General features: G+C 45.8%; 1 protein-coding gene across 7 annotated transcripts in view; it reads right to left on the bottom strand.

Annotated features, from left to right (window-relative positions):
* Window positions 1-15,201, bottom strand: part of LOC119955607 (astrotactin-2-like) — a 1,814,189-nt gene that overhangs the window by 62,304 nt on the left and 1,736,684 nt on the right. For all 7 annotated transcript variants that reach the window (XM_038781996.1, XM_038781989.1, XM_038781990.1 and 4 more), the window contains one exon: window positions 4,102-4,202. In XM_038781996.1, the coding sequence (XP_038637924.1) occupies window positions 4,147-4,202 (56 nt within the window). In that variant the 3' untranslated portion in view covers window positions 4,102-4,146. The remainder of the gene's footprint in view (window positions 1-4,101; window positions 4,203-15,201) is intronic.

The raw sequence follows: 15,201 nt of genomic DNA, 5'->3' as shown, positions 1-15,201 counted from the left end.
TTAGAGTATCTAATTATTTCCTTTTCCAATTAAGGGGCAATTTAGCCTGGCCAATTCACCTACCCTGCACATCTTTTTGGGTTGTGGGGGTGAGACCTATACGCACACGAGAAGAATGTACAGAAAGTGGCCTGAGGCTGGGACCGAACCTGGGTCCTTGGGTCGTGAGACAGCAGTGCTAACCACTGCGCCACTGTGCTGCTGCTTAATAAGCTTGTAGTTGCATTTCAACATCAATTCCACGTATCCTCCATATTATACTGTTCAAAGATCTACTGATCTCAGTCGTGAATCTGCAGCCTGTGGAGGAGAATACTCGAAGGATTCACAGCTTCCTGTGTGTACAAGTATCTCTTCATCTCAGTCCTAAAATTCCAACCCCTCACTCTTCCACTGCAACAACACCACTCCCTCCATAATGTGACACCTGCTTCCCATAACTTCTCACTGTGGGTGTGGAAAACAAAATATCCTGTTGGTCTCACGGTCCCACAAGCAATTAGAAGCAAGTCTAGTACCATTTGGATGCAAAGGTAACAAAAAAATTCAAGAACCTTTCCCCATCTCCAGTGAGCAGCTTTCACCTTTTTTGCACTCTTCCACTCAAATCCTCCTCACTTCCGCCACTCTTTGCCTTTACGATGCTTCATCAGACCTTCTGCATTGCAAGTACACCTTCCACAGCCACTGGCCCTGATTTTAAATTAGCATGAGTTAAGTTCTTTGAAGATTTAGCGGACAGATTGTGAGGGGGCCCCCAAGCATGGATTGGGAACTGGGTTACATCACTCAGGAACAACTCGTATTGGGAAAACACCCAACATTAGATTGCGCACCGTAAAAATGTTGATAACAGTGAAATGTTTTGGAGCTGTTGCCTTTAAGAGAGTTACAAAATCAAAAGAACGCTTAACCTGTCTTTAGTGAGGACGGTAAGGAAGTTTCAAGGCAAAACCGCCTGTCATTTTCATGTGATATGGTTAATTTCTTTCACAGCCTCTTTAGACAAGTGTCTTGAAGACACCAAGCAGTAGGGATGATGAATGGCCAACTGCCCTCTCTTGGAAATACCTAAATGTAACAATTCCTGGAAAGAGTCTGGCTTAAATCAAATAACCTCACAAATCAGTCTGTGAAATTGTTAGATAAGACTTAACTACACAGATTTTAAGTCAGTGTGTTAGTCATAAAGAAGAGCTACAGTGTGGCAATGATATTGTGTATGGATTGTGGTATTCAAAGAGTCACTAGTTTTCAACTTAATGGGGTATTTTCTTTCAATGGAACTACGCTGAATGTGACTAATTTACAGTCCTTTGACCTCAGGCAAACTTCATAAACAAAAGGGAGAGATAAAGTACATAACAGCAATTGTTTCACAAAACATCTCTGTCTCCAATTACACAACCATTCTGAAATTCTTAAACTTTTGTGTGATTAACTCATTTTGCTTGTTTAACGTTAGGATTAATAAGACGAATTGTAAAATGAATTTAAGTAATTCGCCCAATTTTCAAAAAAAGTTATGACTGAATGTTTCACTTGAAGAAGCTAAGACCAGAGCTAAAGCAGGAACTTGTGATCATCGGGCAAAAATAGGATTAATGCATACTTGAAGCGACAAGTCCTGATGTTGGGCAATCTCGATCTCATTGAGATTCCCTATCTCATTGGTTCTCAAGCTGAGCTCTGTTAAGCGTGAGGGTCCATGTGGTGGTATGGATATGAGCACTGCCATTGGTGCAGAGCACTGGCTTCCCATTGGCTCTGGCTGGTCATGTGCCTCTCGTCCGATTGGTTGGGACTAGTCATGTGACTGCTCTCCAATTGGTCGAGAGGCAAGTAGGCCCCGCCTCCGAGGCGGGGTATAAGTACCCAGAGTTACCGGTGATCGGTCATTCTCTGTAGCCGACCACTGGGCTAACAACTAGCTGATTAAAGCCACAGTTCCGATCCTAAATGTACCTCGAGTCGAATTGATGGTACATCAGTCCACAGATTGGCTTTGCAAAATGATGTGAAAATGCGGCTTGCATGAGTAGTGGCCATCACATGTGCAGGGCAGAGTTGTTTGGCTGTCTTACCCAAGGTGAAAGTGCACATGGAGAGCAGCATGCAAGTAAACCTGTTTTCTTAAAAGCATTAGAAAAACACTCTTTGCATGCAGAAGTTTCATCGGTATAATAAAGCACGATAATATAGGGTAGGGAAGTCCATGATTACTAATCCATCCGAAAAGGGGGTCCTTCAATCGGCATAAATCTAAAAACCACTCATTACTTCCACCAGGGGTGGTCATAGAATCATAGAACCCCTACAGTGCAGAAGGTGGCCATTTGACCTATCGAGTCTGCACCGCCGACCCTCTGAAGGATTACCCTAACCAGGCTACTGCCCCACCTTTTCAAACCCATAGCGCCACCTAACCTTCACATTCGGGGACACTAAGGGGCAATTTAGCATGGCCAGTCCACCTAACCTGCACATTTTTTGGACTGTGGGAGGAAACCGGAGAACCCAGAGGAAACCCATGCAGGCACAGGGAGAACGTACAAACTCCACACAATTGCCCATGGCCGGAATTGAACCCGGGTCCCTGGCGTTATGAGACAGCAGTGCTAGCCACCATGCCACCTTGCTCCCCTGTGGGTTGTGGGCAGGAGGAAATGGGACTTTTAAAATCGTGGATTGCAGAAAGGAAAATTAGGACACTGGTTAGCGCAATCATTGCCGCAGATTTCCTAACTGTCATACAAGGACATGAGGAGTATGGAGCGATCAGGCTGTTACCCATCTCAGAGGTGACAAAGTCACTGACAATTGCCACTGCTGTCTGCTCCATGGTTCAGATGTGTTTGTGCAGCTCTTTATTTCTTTCTTCATCTCCCCACACTGTTGACCTTGTTTCATCACCTTATCAATGCTTACTGAATTACTTCCTTTTCACTCCAGTCAACTTTCTGACATCCTGCACTACCATTCACCTTAAGTTTTCAACAAAAAAAGGTTGTTGCTGGTTGATAAAAAGCAAAAGAAAAGGGTGACTATTATGTTTTCTTGAGCCTGCTCAAAAGAGTCAATTATCTTATTATTTGTTTCTACAAGTGAACACAGTTTAATTATTCTGATGCCTGAGAATGAGTTGGCAGGAGTTGATCCTTGTTTGGAAGTGATGTCAGGTTATGAGTGATAACAGAATGAGAAATGGGAATGAATCAAAAGGAAACATGAAAATAGGAAAATAAAGTATTAAGCTCAGAAGGAACATGAAAAAATGGTTATAAAATGCAAAAACAGAAGCAGCTACATTAAAGTTTCACCAGCAGTCAGAACAGAACCGTTTTTTGTTCTCTTTTTATTTTTCTAAATAAATTTAGAGTACCCAATTCATTTTATTTTTCCAATTGAGGGGAATTTAGCGAGTTCAATCCACCTAACCTGCACATCTTTGGGTTATGGGGGCGAAACCCACGCAAACATGGGGAGAATGTACAAACTCCACACGGACAGTGACCCAGAGCTGGGATCGAACCTGGGATCTCTGCACCGTGAGGCATCAGGGCTAACCACTGTACCACCATACTGCCCTTTTTTCTCTTTTTAAAAGGGAAATCATTTGAAATCTTAAGGAAGATATTTCCACTAGCAGCGGAAACCAAAAACTAGGGACCATCAGTATAAGATAGCTCAATTCAATAGTGAATACAGGGGAAACATCTTAACCCAGAGAGTGCTAAAGATGTTGAATGCACCACCATGAGGAGTAGTTGAGGCGAATAGAATGGATGCATTTTAGTGTAAGCACGAGGGCAGAAAGGGATAGAAAGTTATACTGATAGATTTAAATGAAGAGGGATAGGATGAGGCTTATGTGAAGCATGAACACTGACATAAACCAGTTGGTCAAAAAGATACTAAAAATTTAATGTTTCAAAGAAGCTCAGTAAAAATTACTTAATTTGTTTGGATGCGCTGCCTGGTGTGCTGGTTGGATTCCTGTTGTGACACTAATGGATAAGTTATGCGCATCAATAACACGCAGGACATAGTACGGTTAATCAAAAGAGTCTATTTAAAAGAAAGTGAGGAAGAATAACTTACCTTCTGCCTTGATGTCATCAATCAGTGGGCAGGAGGTCCTCATGGTCACTGTGCTTGGCTCGGAGCGTCTCCCTCTGCTGTCCAAAGCATACAGCGTAAACCTGAAAAATTCGAGAGTACACAGCAGATAAGAGTCCCGAGGGGTCTTTCCAGAGGTCGTAATGGTGAGACATGCATGCATGCATTATAATATGCATGTAACTGTGTGATTATCAAGATTACACTAAATACTATAATGTGCATTATGGTCTCTATGGCAGTTTAATTTTGTTTTCCAACTCCATAATAATTATCTTTAGAATAAGCTCCTGCAAATTGCCCCACAACATTGTTACCCAGCGAGGATATCACGGAACCCTCACAATTTCAGTTCTGCTGTCATTCCCGACTATTATTAATATTGTTGAGGCTGAAGTCAAGCCCTTCTAGGTTGCAAAGAAAATACAACTGTGCTTAGACCAGATGACATTTGCTTGAGCATCATCCATTAAATTGCAATCTGTTATTACTTTAATCCACCATAAATAGACAGACTTGGGGCGTGCCTCCAAGTTCTGCCCGATAGTAAAATCGCAGCATGTGCTATGCTTCAGTTACCCTGCAATAATTGAGGATGCTAGCTGGACATTCTTGCTGTTCAAATCAAGAAGCTACTTCCCTCTTTCCGAACACGGTGAAAAATGAAAGGACAGTAAGCAAACGTACAATACGAGAGTTTGGTTAGAAGGGGACTTAATGTTATTGCTTGATCAGGTAGCTACATAAGTAACAAATCTTGGGCGGGTTGGAGAATCGCCCGGGGCCGGCGTCAATCCTACCCCGCCGTGTCCCGAATTCTCCCCCGCCCACGTTTTGGCCCCCCCCGGCGATTCTCCGGCCCGCGATGGGCCGAAGTCCTGACGCTGACATGCCTCTCACGCCGGCGTGGATTAAACCACCTACCTGACCGGCGGGATTGGCGGCGCGTGCGGGCTGCGGGGTCCTGGGGGGGGCACGGAGCGATCTGACCCCGGGGGGTGCCCCCACGGTGGCCTGGCCCGCGATTGGGGCCCACCGATCGGCGGGTGGGCCTGTGCCGTGGGGGTACTCTTTTTCTTTCACCTTCGACCTGATCTTCACCATAGCGGAGGTGGAAGATACCCCCTCCACTACGCATGCGCCGGTATGACGTCAGCAGCCGCTGACGCTCCGTCGCATGCGCGGACTTACGCTGGCCGGCGAAGTCCTTTCGGCCCCGGCTGGCGTGGCGCCAAAGGCCGTTCACGCCAGCCGGCGGAGTGGGAACCATTCTAGCGCGGGCCTAGCCCCTCAATGTGAGAGCTTGGCCCCTAAAGGTGCGGAGAATTCATGCCACTCCGACACGCCGGGACCCCCCGCCCCGCTGGGTAGGGGAGAATCCCGGCCCTTGTGTCAGTAAGTGCATTTTGGTCAGCTTGTTTGTAGTCACTTGTTTCAAGCCTTGTGTTTTGATATGGCTCAAATATTCTGGAAGAATGAAGGGGTTGTGAATTTGTGGAATTCGCTCCCCCAGAATGCAGAGAATGCTGGGACAGTGAGTAAATTTAAGGAGGAGTTAGACAGATTTTTAATTGGTAATGGTTTGAATGGTTATGAAGGATGGGCAGGATGGTGGAGTTAAGGTTGAATCAGCTCCAACTGTCCTTTCAGGCAGCATCTTCCAGTTAGAAAGATCCATGATTCTAAAGGGTGCGAGATAAGACATGATCGAATGGCGGAGCTGACTCGATAGGCCAATTGGCCTAATTCTGCTCCTATATCTGATGAACTTATATGATTTGGGAACGCTTGCAAATTAGTCACTGGCTTCTCTGAAGAAGAGTGCAGGATAGAAATGACAGAAACAACGTGGCAAGTCATTATAAGGAACTAAAAATGGGAAGCGAACAAATCTTTTACGCGTTGGGGCGGCATGTGGCTCTGTGGTTAGTACTGGGACTGTGGCGCTGAGGACCCGGGTTCGAATCCCAGCCCTCGGTCACTGTCCATGTGGAGTTTGTATATTCTCCCCATGTCTGCCTGGGTTTCACCCCCACAACCCAAAGATGTGCAGGTTAGGTGGATTGGCCACGCTAAATTGCCCCTTAATTGGAAAAAAAATAATTGGGTACTCTAACTTTAGTGAAATAAAAAGATCTCTTGCGCGTTGACATAGCTACATATCTAGCCTGTACTGATCTTCTGCAAACAAAACAGGGCGAACAAAACCAGCTCTAGTTCTTCAAATAGCGAAATGCCTGAACTCATTACAAATTAAACCAGCATCAGAAAAAAATGACATTAAAAGACAATGCTCCAAAACGTTCAATAATGATCAATTTCTGCTTTAGAAGATGTAAATAATTGTAGGCAAAGAGGCAATTTCTACAGAAACCCTTATATCTGAAAAAGAAACAAAAATAAGCATATCTGGAGAACTTCTCATTCTTTTCAAAATATGCATACACAGACCTGAGGTGGCTAACCCTTGCATGAATTTGCAGGTACAGGGAAGAGGTTCAAAGGTGACCCGACCAACTGAATTGAGGCTTCCTCACATCAAAATCGCAGGGAAGAAACTTCTGCCAGATTTGCTAAGGTGCTTAGACAAGGTGACCCTAGGGTCAGACGCATGAAGCCAGAGTCCAGCTAAGGTCCCTTGCTTATTTTCTGCCTGCAGCCCTTTTGCCCCAAACTCGTGAAGCGTGGTCCATTGCTGGAGCTGGGCAGATGTATTGGATGGCTAAAAGGCTCACGGTGGAGAAAACATATACGCCGTGTTGCGAAACATGGGCCAGGATTTTAATTCCTCTCCTGTCCAGTGGTATATTACAGTCCAGCTGAACAGAATGTAAATGGGCAGGATTCTCCTGTCTCATTCAGGGCGGGTCCCATTGTGAGCGAGAATGGAAAATTTGGCATCACAGGCAAAACTCCATTCACTTTCAGCAGCACTGGGAAATCTCAGCCACGAACGAGGACGGAGGCCATCGTCCATGGTGTTGTTTTCCAATCTGTAGAAAAACAGCAAACATCACACAAACTGTCGTAACTCCAGGAAAGGCATACTTCAGATTTTACATTCAGATAAATAAATCAATGGATTTAAAAGATGAAATTGTATAAGTTCCAGAAAATCCAACAAATGTTATTGAAATATATTGTACATTTTGTGCAACCTCAATCTAGTTGTTGCAAATCTCTAACTACAAAGAAAAAACTCTTGAAGAAAATCTGCTGTATTTCAGGACTCTATATACAATATAACATTTTCCAATTTTCTGAACGCTTCCTTTCCACTCTGGAAGGCAGTGAGCAAAGTTGTGCTTTGATTTTGTGTGTGTGTCACCAGCGATACTCTGGGTATTTTACCAGATGGCGCATTTGAAATTTGTTGGCATATACAATGAATGTCAGCAGTCATTTGACCAATCTTGTCCTCACCTGAGGTCTACGCATGCATGTTTTCAACAGGAGTATCTGGGCAGTGAAGAGTTGTTGGAGATCTGGCTGTTTATGCGGCATTTTACGACATGGCACCTGGTATTATAGTGGTGCCATTTTTATTTTTTTTTATAAATTAATTTTTCCAATTAAGGGGCAATTTAGCGTGGCCAATTCACCTAACCTGCCCATCTTTGGGCTGTGGGGGCGAAACCCACGCAGACAGGGGGAGAAGGTGCAAACTCCACACGGACAGTGACCCAGGGCCGGGATTCGAACCCGGGTCCTCAGCGCCGTAGGCAGCAATGCTAATAGTGGTGCCATTTTTAAGGTCATGGAGTTAAATTGCTCTCACTCCAGAGATCAATTACAGATTGACTATAATGTTTGATATAATATTTTAGGTTGTCATTTACCTGTGAACTTCTATCTCCTGGACAATTTGGAAACTTCTCAATTAACAGCAAATACCCTGCTGTTGACCTCACATGAAAATGATAGCGTTTTGAATTATTTTCATAATTTTGACACTCTGCATCCTGGGGTTATATTTCCATTCTTGCCGTCGAGGAAAATGCATCAGCCATCCACAAAAGGCCTCATCCAACTTTGAATCGCTTGAGGATCTGTTGGAAGGTAAAATCAACCCGAATGGCTTTTATCCATAATTCCGTAACATCGCCAAGCCTTTCGCTTGGATTTTCACGGAATCGACTCACCAAAATGGCGGCAAGACCTGGGATGCAGAAGACTCGTCCCCAAAGGCATGGTGTAAACCCGGACCCAGCAAGGCCATGTGAACTCAACACTTTGATTAAACAGACCCCAATTTTTTACTGGAGAAAGGTTCATTTCCTGCAGTGCGAGATTTACGATTTTTAAGAGTAGAGGCGAATGCTCATAAAAGGTGGAAAGATCTGTAATGTTGCAAAGCTGTCGGGTTATTTCAATCCCTTGGCCTTCAAATTTAAAAAAATAGCCTGCTGTGTCTCTGATTTGGAAAATCAATGTTTGTAATTTCAATAGCTGTTTGGTTGCATAGCCCAGTGGGGCTATCATTCTAATATTAGGACTGCTGAACTGCTTCCACAGTATATCTATATACTCTTGGAGCTGACAAATTGTGAATTTACAGCTTCCCACTAAGTTATTAACGGATTAGCTGTCTTCGATGTGGGGCAAGTGACACAAATGATTGTTTTACAAAGGATTAAGTACTTCAGGAGATTTAACATAATAGGCTTTTATCAGTGAGAATATTTTTATTATATAGTGAAGTCTGTAACAGATACTTAGGGCTTTACTTTCTAACATCTCAGCTTTGCTCCCGAGACCTGCTCATGGTGGACACTGGGTGAGTTGGCACGGAGGGTGCAAGGGCAAAGAGTGTGGCTGTGTGTATGGGCTGGCATGAGTTGACACCAAGTTGACAATGGGGCCATAAGAGGCATTGGGGATGGATGGTGGCATAGGTTAGTATGGATGGGCATGGGTAGTAGACGTATGTGTGTGGGTGAAGAAGTATAAGTTATGATGGCTGGAGGGCCTAAATTATAAATAAAGCAACTGAGCAGAGTCCCAGAATACCAAGTCAGAGCTTTTAGACAGTTAGCTTCTGCATTCTGCAGCCCCTATGGCTGCCTCTGAACTGTTTCTGAGGGCAATGGGCCCAACTCTAGCATGGACCAACTGCCAGAATGCAGATCCTGTTACTCGGAGCACTTCTGCCCTTGGCAGATGTGGCAAACCAGAACATTCCCTGACTCTGACACCTGCCTCAAGAGCAAAACTCAAGGCCTTTGTGTTTGTCAGCACTCCATACATTAAGTATGCTACTCAGGTACAAGTCGACCAAGAGATCTTTCCTGCGATCGATCACCTTCAATTCACTGCTGAATAATGGTGAACTGAGATACACCGCTTCCACATGAGAAAGCAATAGACTGAATTTTCCAATTGGTTGGGAGGTGGCAAAATGGCAAGGGAAGACATCAGGAAAGGACCCAGTGGTGGGAAACTTAGCAATTTGGCGGCGAGCAACTGAAGTGGCCAATTAAGTTCCAATTCCTACTGCTGCAGGCATTTTGCCAACGTCGGGAGACCCCAGCAGCATTGAGAGGTGGTTAGGTAAACCCTGGCAGCCTCCCAGCAACCTGGCAAGAGCAGATCCTCCTTGACGGGCACTCCAAAGCACATGGCGGGGGCCCTCCCCTGGCAGCAATGGCTGACTTTGCGCCAATAGCAGCGCAGGAGATCCAAGATCTCCACTCATCACATCTCCCAATGCCAGGGCCTCGCTGCCTGGCCCGGCCTTCCACCAGCCTAAATATATTTATTATGCCTGATTACCGAGCCATTGTCTCAGCAACAGCTATTACCTCACCCGCCGCTGAGGCTGCTGGCTCTCCGACTGGCAGCTCTTGAAGCCAGGCCACCACCCTTAATTGGATGGAGGCCCTCCCCACCCTGCAACATGCCACCTTGGGACCTGCTGCCTCTTGAAGCAGATTGACTCTCAATTTTGGACCTAGTGGTGGGCTTTCTGGATAAGTGACAAAATTCGCCAATGTATCTAGTTTCTTCAAAGCTATTGGAAGGCTCTGCAGTAAAAGAAGAGCTGGGACTCACAATGAAAAGAATAATTTTCAAAGTCTCTATTTTCTGTTACAGAGAGTATCGGCTATCACACATGCAATATACCCCCCCATTTGGTGACATTTTTGAATGGGGGAAGTGCAAGATTCTGCTGATCGATAACAATGGAAGGAGACCATTTATCATAGGAATAAATTGAACTAACTGCACTAGAAAAGTCAGTCTTGAGCTGACCTACTTTAAAAAAGGCTGCCCCACGGTAAAAATATGATGGGGATGGCCTTAACAAACTGAGAGTGGGACTTCCACACTTCAGGAACAGGAAGTCATGCCCTTGAGAGCTGTAGGCCAATCTGACTGGCTAATAGCTCTAGCAGACCTGACCGCGCCAGAGCTCAGACCTTGGCCCTACCAGGACTACAGGAAGAAGCATGAAGGAAAACAATTGCTGCCAGAGACAGGCAAGTCCCAGGCTTTTAGAGTGGCGAGGGATCTGAGAGCTCAGGGAGGTGGGTGGAGGGGCAGGGGAAGGGAGGGTGGAAGGTCAAGCTTGGGAGAGCAGGCATCAAAGAATGGTGGCGAAGGGGGGATGGGTCGTTTGAGGGGGGAGGGGGACGACATCTTTTGGGAAGGGGTCATCCCCGATGAGCCTAGGGCACAACTCCAAATGATGTCCCCCTTCCATCCTTCCAACCTTTCTTCAACCTGGCCTCAAAATCAATACTGCCCACTCCTGCCTGTCTGCCCACACCGACCATATTATGGTGTGGGCAGCATAATATCCCAGTGAGGCATTTATTTAAATATGGTGGATCAGCTGCCTATTTTAGCTTCAGCCAACATGGCGTTTAATGAGGGACTTCTCGGTGGTGGGAGGGAATGTGTTAGGCTGGGCACACCTCGTATTTTACGTCCCATTCCAAAAAATGCATCTGGCAGCGGGCAGCATCCCCAGGAAAGTATCAAGGAAGAAAATGTGCGGCCAGCATTTAACCAACCGGTCTTTAAATAACCCTTGATAAAAGAGCTAACGCTCATACTTGTTTGTACATCAAGACATTGAAAACACTGCTACCAAATTGAGAGAATCAGAATGACAGGATGATTCAGCACAGAAGCTGCAAACCACAGAGTTAGAAGGACCCCTGGGTCAATGTGACCCGAGACAGCAGCCCATAGTATTTGTGGCCAATGGTTCTTGTTAAGGGACAGAAAAAAATATATGAGGATTTAACAATCTTTTCCTCAGCTGTGAAGACAAACTTATCGACATGGTTCACAATCTTGAAGGCTCATTGGAACCAGGTTAGAAACAGTGTAAAGAGGAATCCCGTATTTCTGAGATTTCCACGGTTAGTAACAATTAATATCCTGAGTTAGAGGGAGCCAAAACTGCCTAGTGCCAGGTGCTACCCATGCTAAGACTGCTGAGGCAAGGAAAACCAAAGTCAAATTATTTTATATTCTTGACTTTGACTTTCCCAAATCATGAGTTAAAGCATGATGTAATCAGATATAAAGAAGTTGCTCACTCACTGTGCAACGTGGGAATTCAAAACCTGCTCACACGATAATCACAGAGCATTGCATTACAGAAAAATAAGACACTGTGACAAATAATAGTCCTTCACATGAAGATAAAGGTGAGGCTACTTCAAATATTTTTTCCCCTTCAAATATCACTTTTGATTCACCAATCCTTCGCACAAGAACTGAATTATGATCCCTTCCTCCTCAATTCTATCAAGCAAATCAGTGCCTTATGGCTCTTTTGCAATTCCCCAGCAGTTTGAATCCCTGCTAATCCCCCCACAATCTAAACTATGAATCAGGACTCTTTGTTCCTGCAGATCCAGGCACCACAACTTAACTACTCTCACTTGACAAAAAGCAGAACCACTCAAGCAGCACACAAAATAACAAAGGAAACCCAATGACGCGTCTACCGATTAGAGATGCAGATAAGGCTGTACCAGCTTATCTCTCACATCTGACTTACAAACCCTTGATTAGGATTTTATCTCTATGCAGTACACTTCCTCTTTAAACCATTGGAGGATAATTTGTATTATTAAACTTGTAATATGCATGAAAAACAAAATTGTTGGAACATTAATAGAGAATATGAATTGGACAAAGATTGGTAGTTTCCTCTTTTGTGTAAAGTATAATTCATAAATTGACATCAATCAAAAAGGACAGTTTTACTCATGGATTCGAAAAAATACATATCCCATTGTTTCACATTTATTCTTAAAAACTATAGCCACAATTGCATAGGTTGAGACTCAGAACTCAGCCTTGCTCCAAACATGGACAAAATAGCTGAACTCAAGGGGTGAGGTGAGAGTGACTGCCCTTGACATCAAGGTAGCATTTGACCGAATGTGGCATCAAGGAGCCCTAGCAAAATTGGAGTAAACTCTCCACTGATTGGAGCCTTACCGAGTGCAAAGGAAAGTGGTTCTAGTTGCTGAAGGTCAATCATCACAGTCTCAGGATGTCACTGCAGAAGCTCCTCAGGGAAGTGTCCAAGGCCCCACCACTTTCAGTTGGTTCATCAATTACCTTCCTTCCATTTTAAGTCAGAAGTGGAGGGTGTTCACTGATGATTACATATTTGTAAAGCTGTGTTCATGACTCCTCAGACACTGAAGCAGTCGGAGCCCATATGCAGCAAAACCTGACAACATTCAAGTGGCAAGTAATATTGCACTGTACAAATGCCAGACAATGACTATCTCCTACAAGAGAGAATCTCTTGCCCCTTGACAGTCAATGACATTAACATTGCTTAAATCCCCCATGATCAACATCTTGGGGTTATCATTGACCAGAAACTGAACTGGACGAGCTATATAAATACTGGGCAGGATTCTCTGACCCCCGCCGGGATGGAGAATAGCTGGGGGGCGGCATGAATCCCGCCTCCGCCGGCTGCCGAATTCTCCGGCGCCGGGGTTTTGAAGGGGGCGGTAATCGTGCCTCACAGATCAGCGACGGTGACAGCGCCCCCCCCCCCCCCCCCCCCCCACCCCCCTGACGATTCTCTGGCCCACGGTGGGCCAAGTGGCCGCCTGTTTACGGCCAGTCCCGCCAGCGTAACTGACAACAGGTCCTTACAGGCGGGACCTGGCTCCACGGGTGGCCTGCAGTCCTTGGGGGTGCACAGGCGAATCTGGCTCCGGGGGGGTGGGGGGGGTGCCCCCACGGTGGCCTGGCCCGCAATCGGGGACCAACATTCCGTGGGCGGGCCTGTGCCGTGGTGGCATTCTTTCCCTCCCCACCGGCCGCTGTCAGCCTCCGCCATGGCGGAACGGAGAAGAACCCCCTGCGCATTCGCTGTGATGGTGCCAGTATGCGCTGGGGCTCCTGCGCATGTGCCAACTCGCGCTGGCTGGCAGAGGCCCGTTGGCGTGGTGCCAAGCCCTTCCGCGGCGACTGGCGCGGTGCCAAACAGTCTGGCGCCGGCCTAGCTCCTGGATGTGCGGAGAATTCCACACCTTCGGGGTGGCCCGATGCCAGAGTGGTTCACACCGGTTCGCGGAGAATCCCTCCCACTGTGAGAGCAGATCAGTAATTCGGCACCTCTCGACTCCGCAAAGCCTGTCCGCCGTCGACAAGACACAATTCAGGAGTGTGATGGAAGTGTCACTAAAGGCAATTTATCATGGCCAATCCACCTAACCTGCATATCTTTGGACTGTGGGAGGAAACCGGAGCACCCGGAGGAAACCCACGCAGACACGGGGAGAACGTGCAGACTCCGCACAGACAGTGACCCAGCCGGGAATCGAACCTGGGACCCTGACGCTGGGAAGCCACAGTGCTATCCACTTGTGCTACCGTGCTGCCCCGACATGTACAATGTTCCAGTGTAAAGGAACGGTTCTGGAATTGGGACACCTTCAGTGATTTCACATAATTTCCTTGAAACTCTGCAATGGAAACTGTCTGGTGTTGGGAATCTGTCACGCTATAGCATCATTATTTTCTTCATTACTGTTATTTTGCTTACTTTAGTTTTGAACTCGTCTTGTCCCTGACTCAATATCACATTCCTTTGAAGGTCCAGCATGTTATCCTCTTCCTCTGCTGTAAATACTAATATCAAGTAACTATTCAACTTGTCTGCTAGTTGCTTGTTTTCATTTACAGTATCTCTGTTCTCAGTTTTCAAGGGATCCGCAATGTTTATGGTCACCCTCGCTTTCCTGTTGTAATTGCAAAAAACATTGTAATGTTTATCCATGCCTGTTGCAAGTTATTTTCCTATTCCCTACCTGTAGCTCTTCCTGTCTGTTTTTTCACCTTTTGTAGTTCATTGTGTCTGTCCAAGTCACCAGAACCTGTACTTGTTTTTTGCATTTCTGTAGGTTTTTTCTTTTATGATCTTTATTAGTGTCACAAGTAGTGTCACATTAACACAGCAATGAAGTTACTGTGAAAATCCCCTAGTCGCCACTCTGCGGCGCCTGTTCAGGTACACAGAGATAATTCAGAATGTCCAATTCACCTAACAAGCACGCCTTTGGAACTTGTGGGTAGAAACTGGAGCACCCGGAGGAAACCCACGCAGACACGGGGAGAACATGTAGACTTCACACAGACAGTGACCAAAGCCGGGAATCGAATCCGGGTCCCTGGCGCTCTGAAGCAACAGTGATAACCACTGTGCTACCATGTTCTCCTTTACCACTCTCGTCATCCATGGATTTTTTTTGCCAATAGGCGATGCAGGGCTTGATAAAGCGAGAGGAGTCCAACGAGTTTCTTAAAAGTCTTTTTATTCAGCAACAGCATTATCCACACAGGGCCCGGTTACATTTCACTGGGTCCTCGCTCCTTTTTAGCTGGCTCTACAGTGGCCTGCCTTTTATACTAGTGCTGGGTTAACGCAGTCCAATGAGCATGGGGAAACAATCATCCCCAGCTGGATGAGTCCGGGGCAGGTTATTACATGGGTATGAGCTGGTTCTGCATCACGTTAACTTGTCCATTGAACATCTTCAACATTTAGCCATTAACATATTCGCCAATGTTTTCATGGGCAGTCTTTATTCC

Source organism: Scyliorhinus canicula, chromosome 21, assembly GCF_902713615.1.
Source record: "Scyliorhinus canicula chromosome 21, sScyCan1.1, whole genome shotgun sequence".
NCBI classification, from domain to species: domain Eukaryota; kingdom Metazoa; phylum Chordata; class Chondrichthyes; order Carcharhiniformes; family Scyliorhinidae; genus Scyliorhinus; species Scyliorhinus canicula.
Note: the sequence above shows the minus strand (reverse complement) of the source record. Positions and strands in the feature narration are given on the sequence as shown.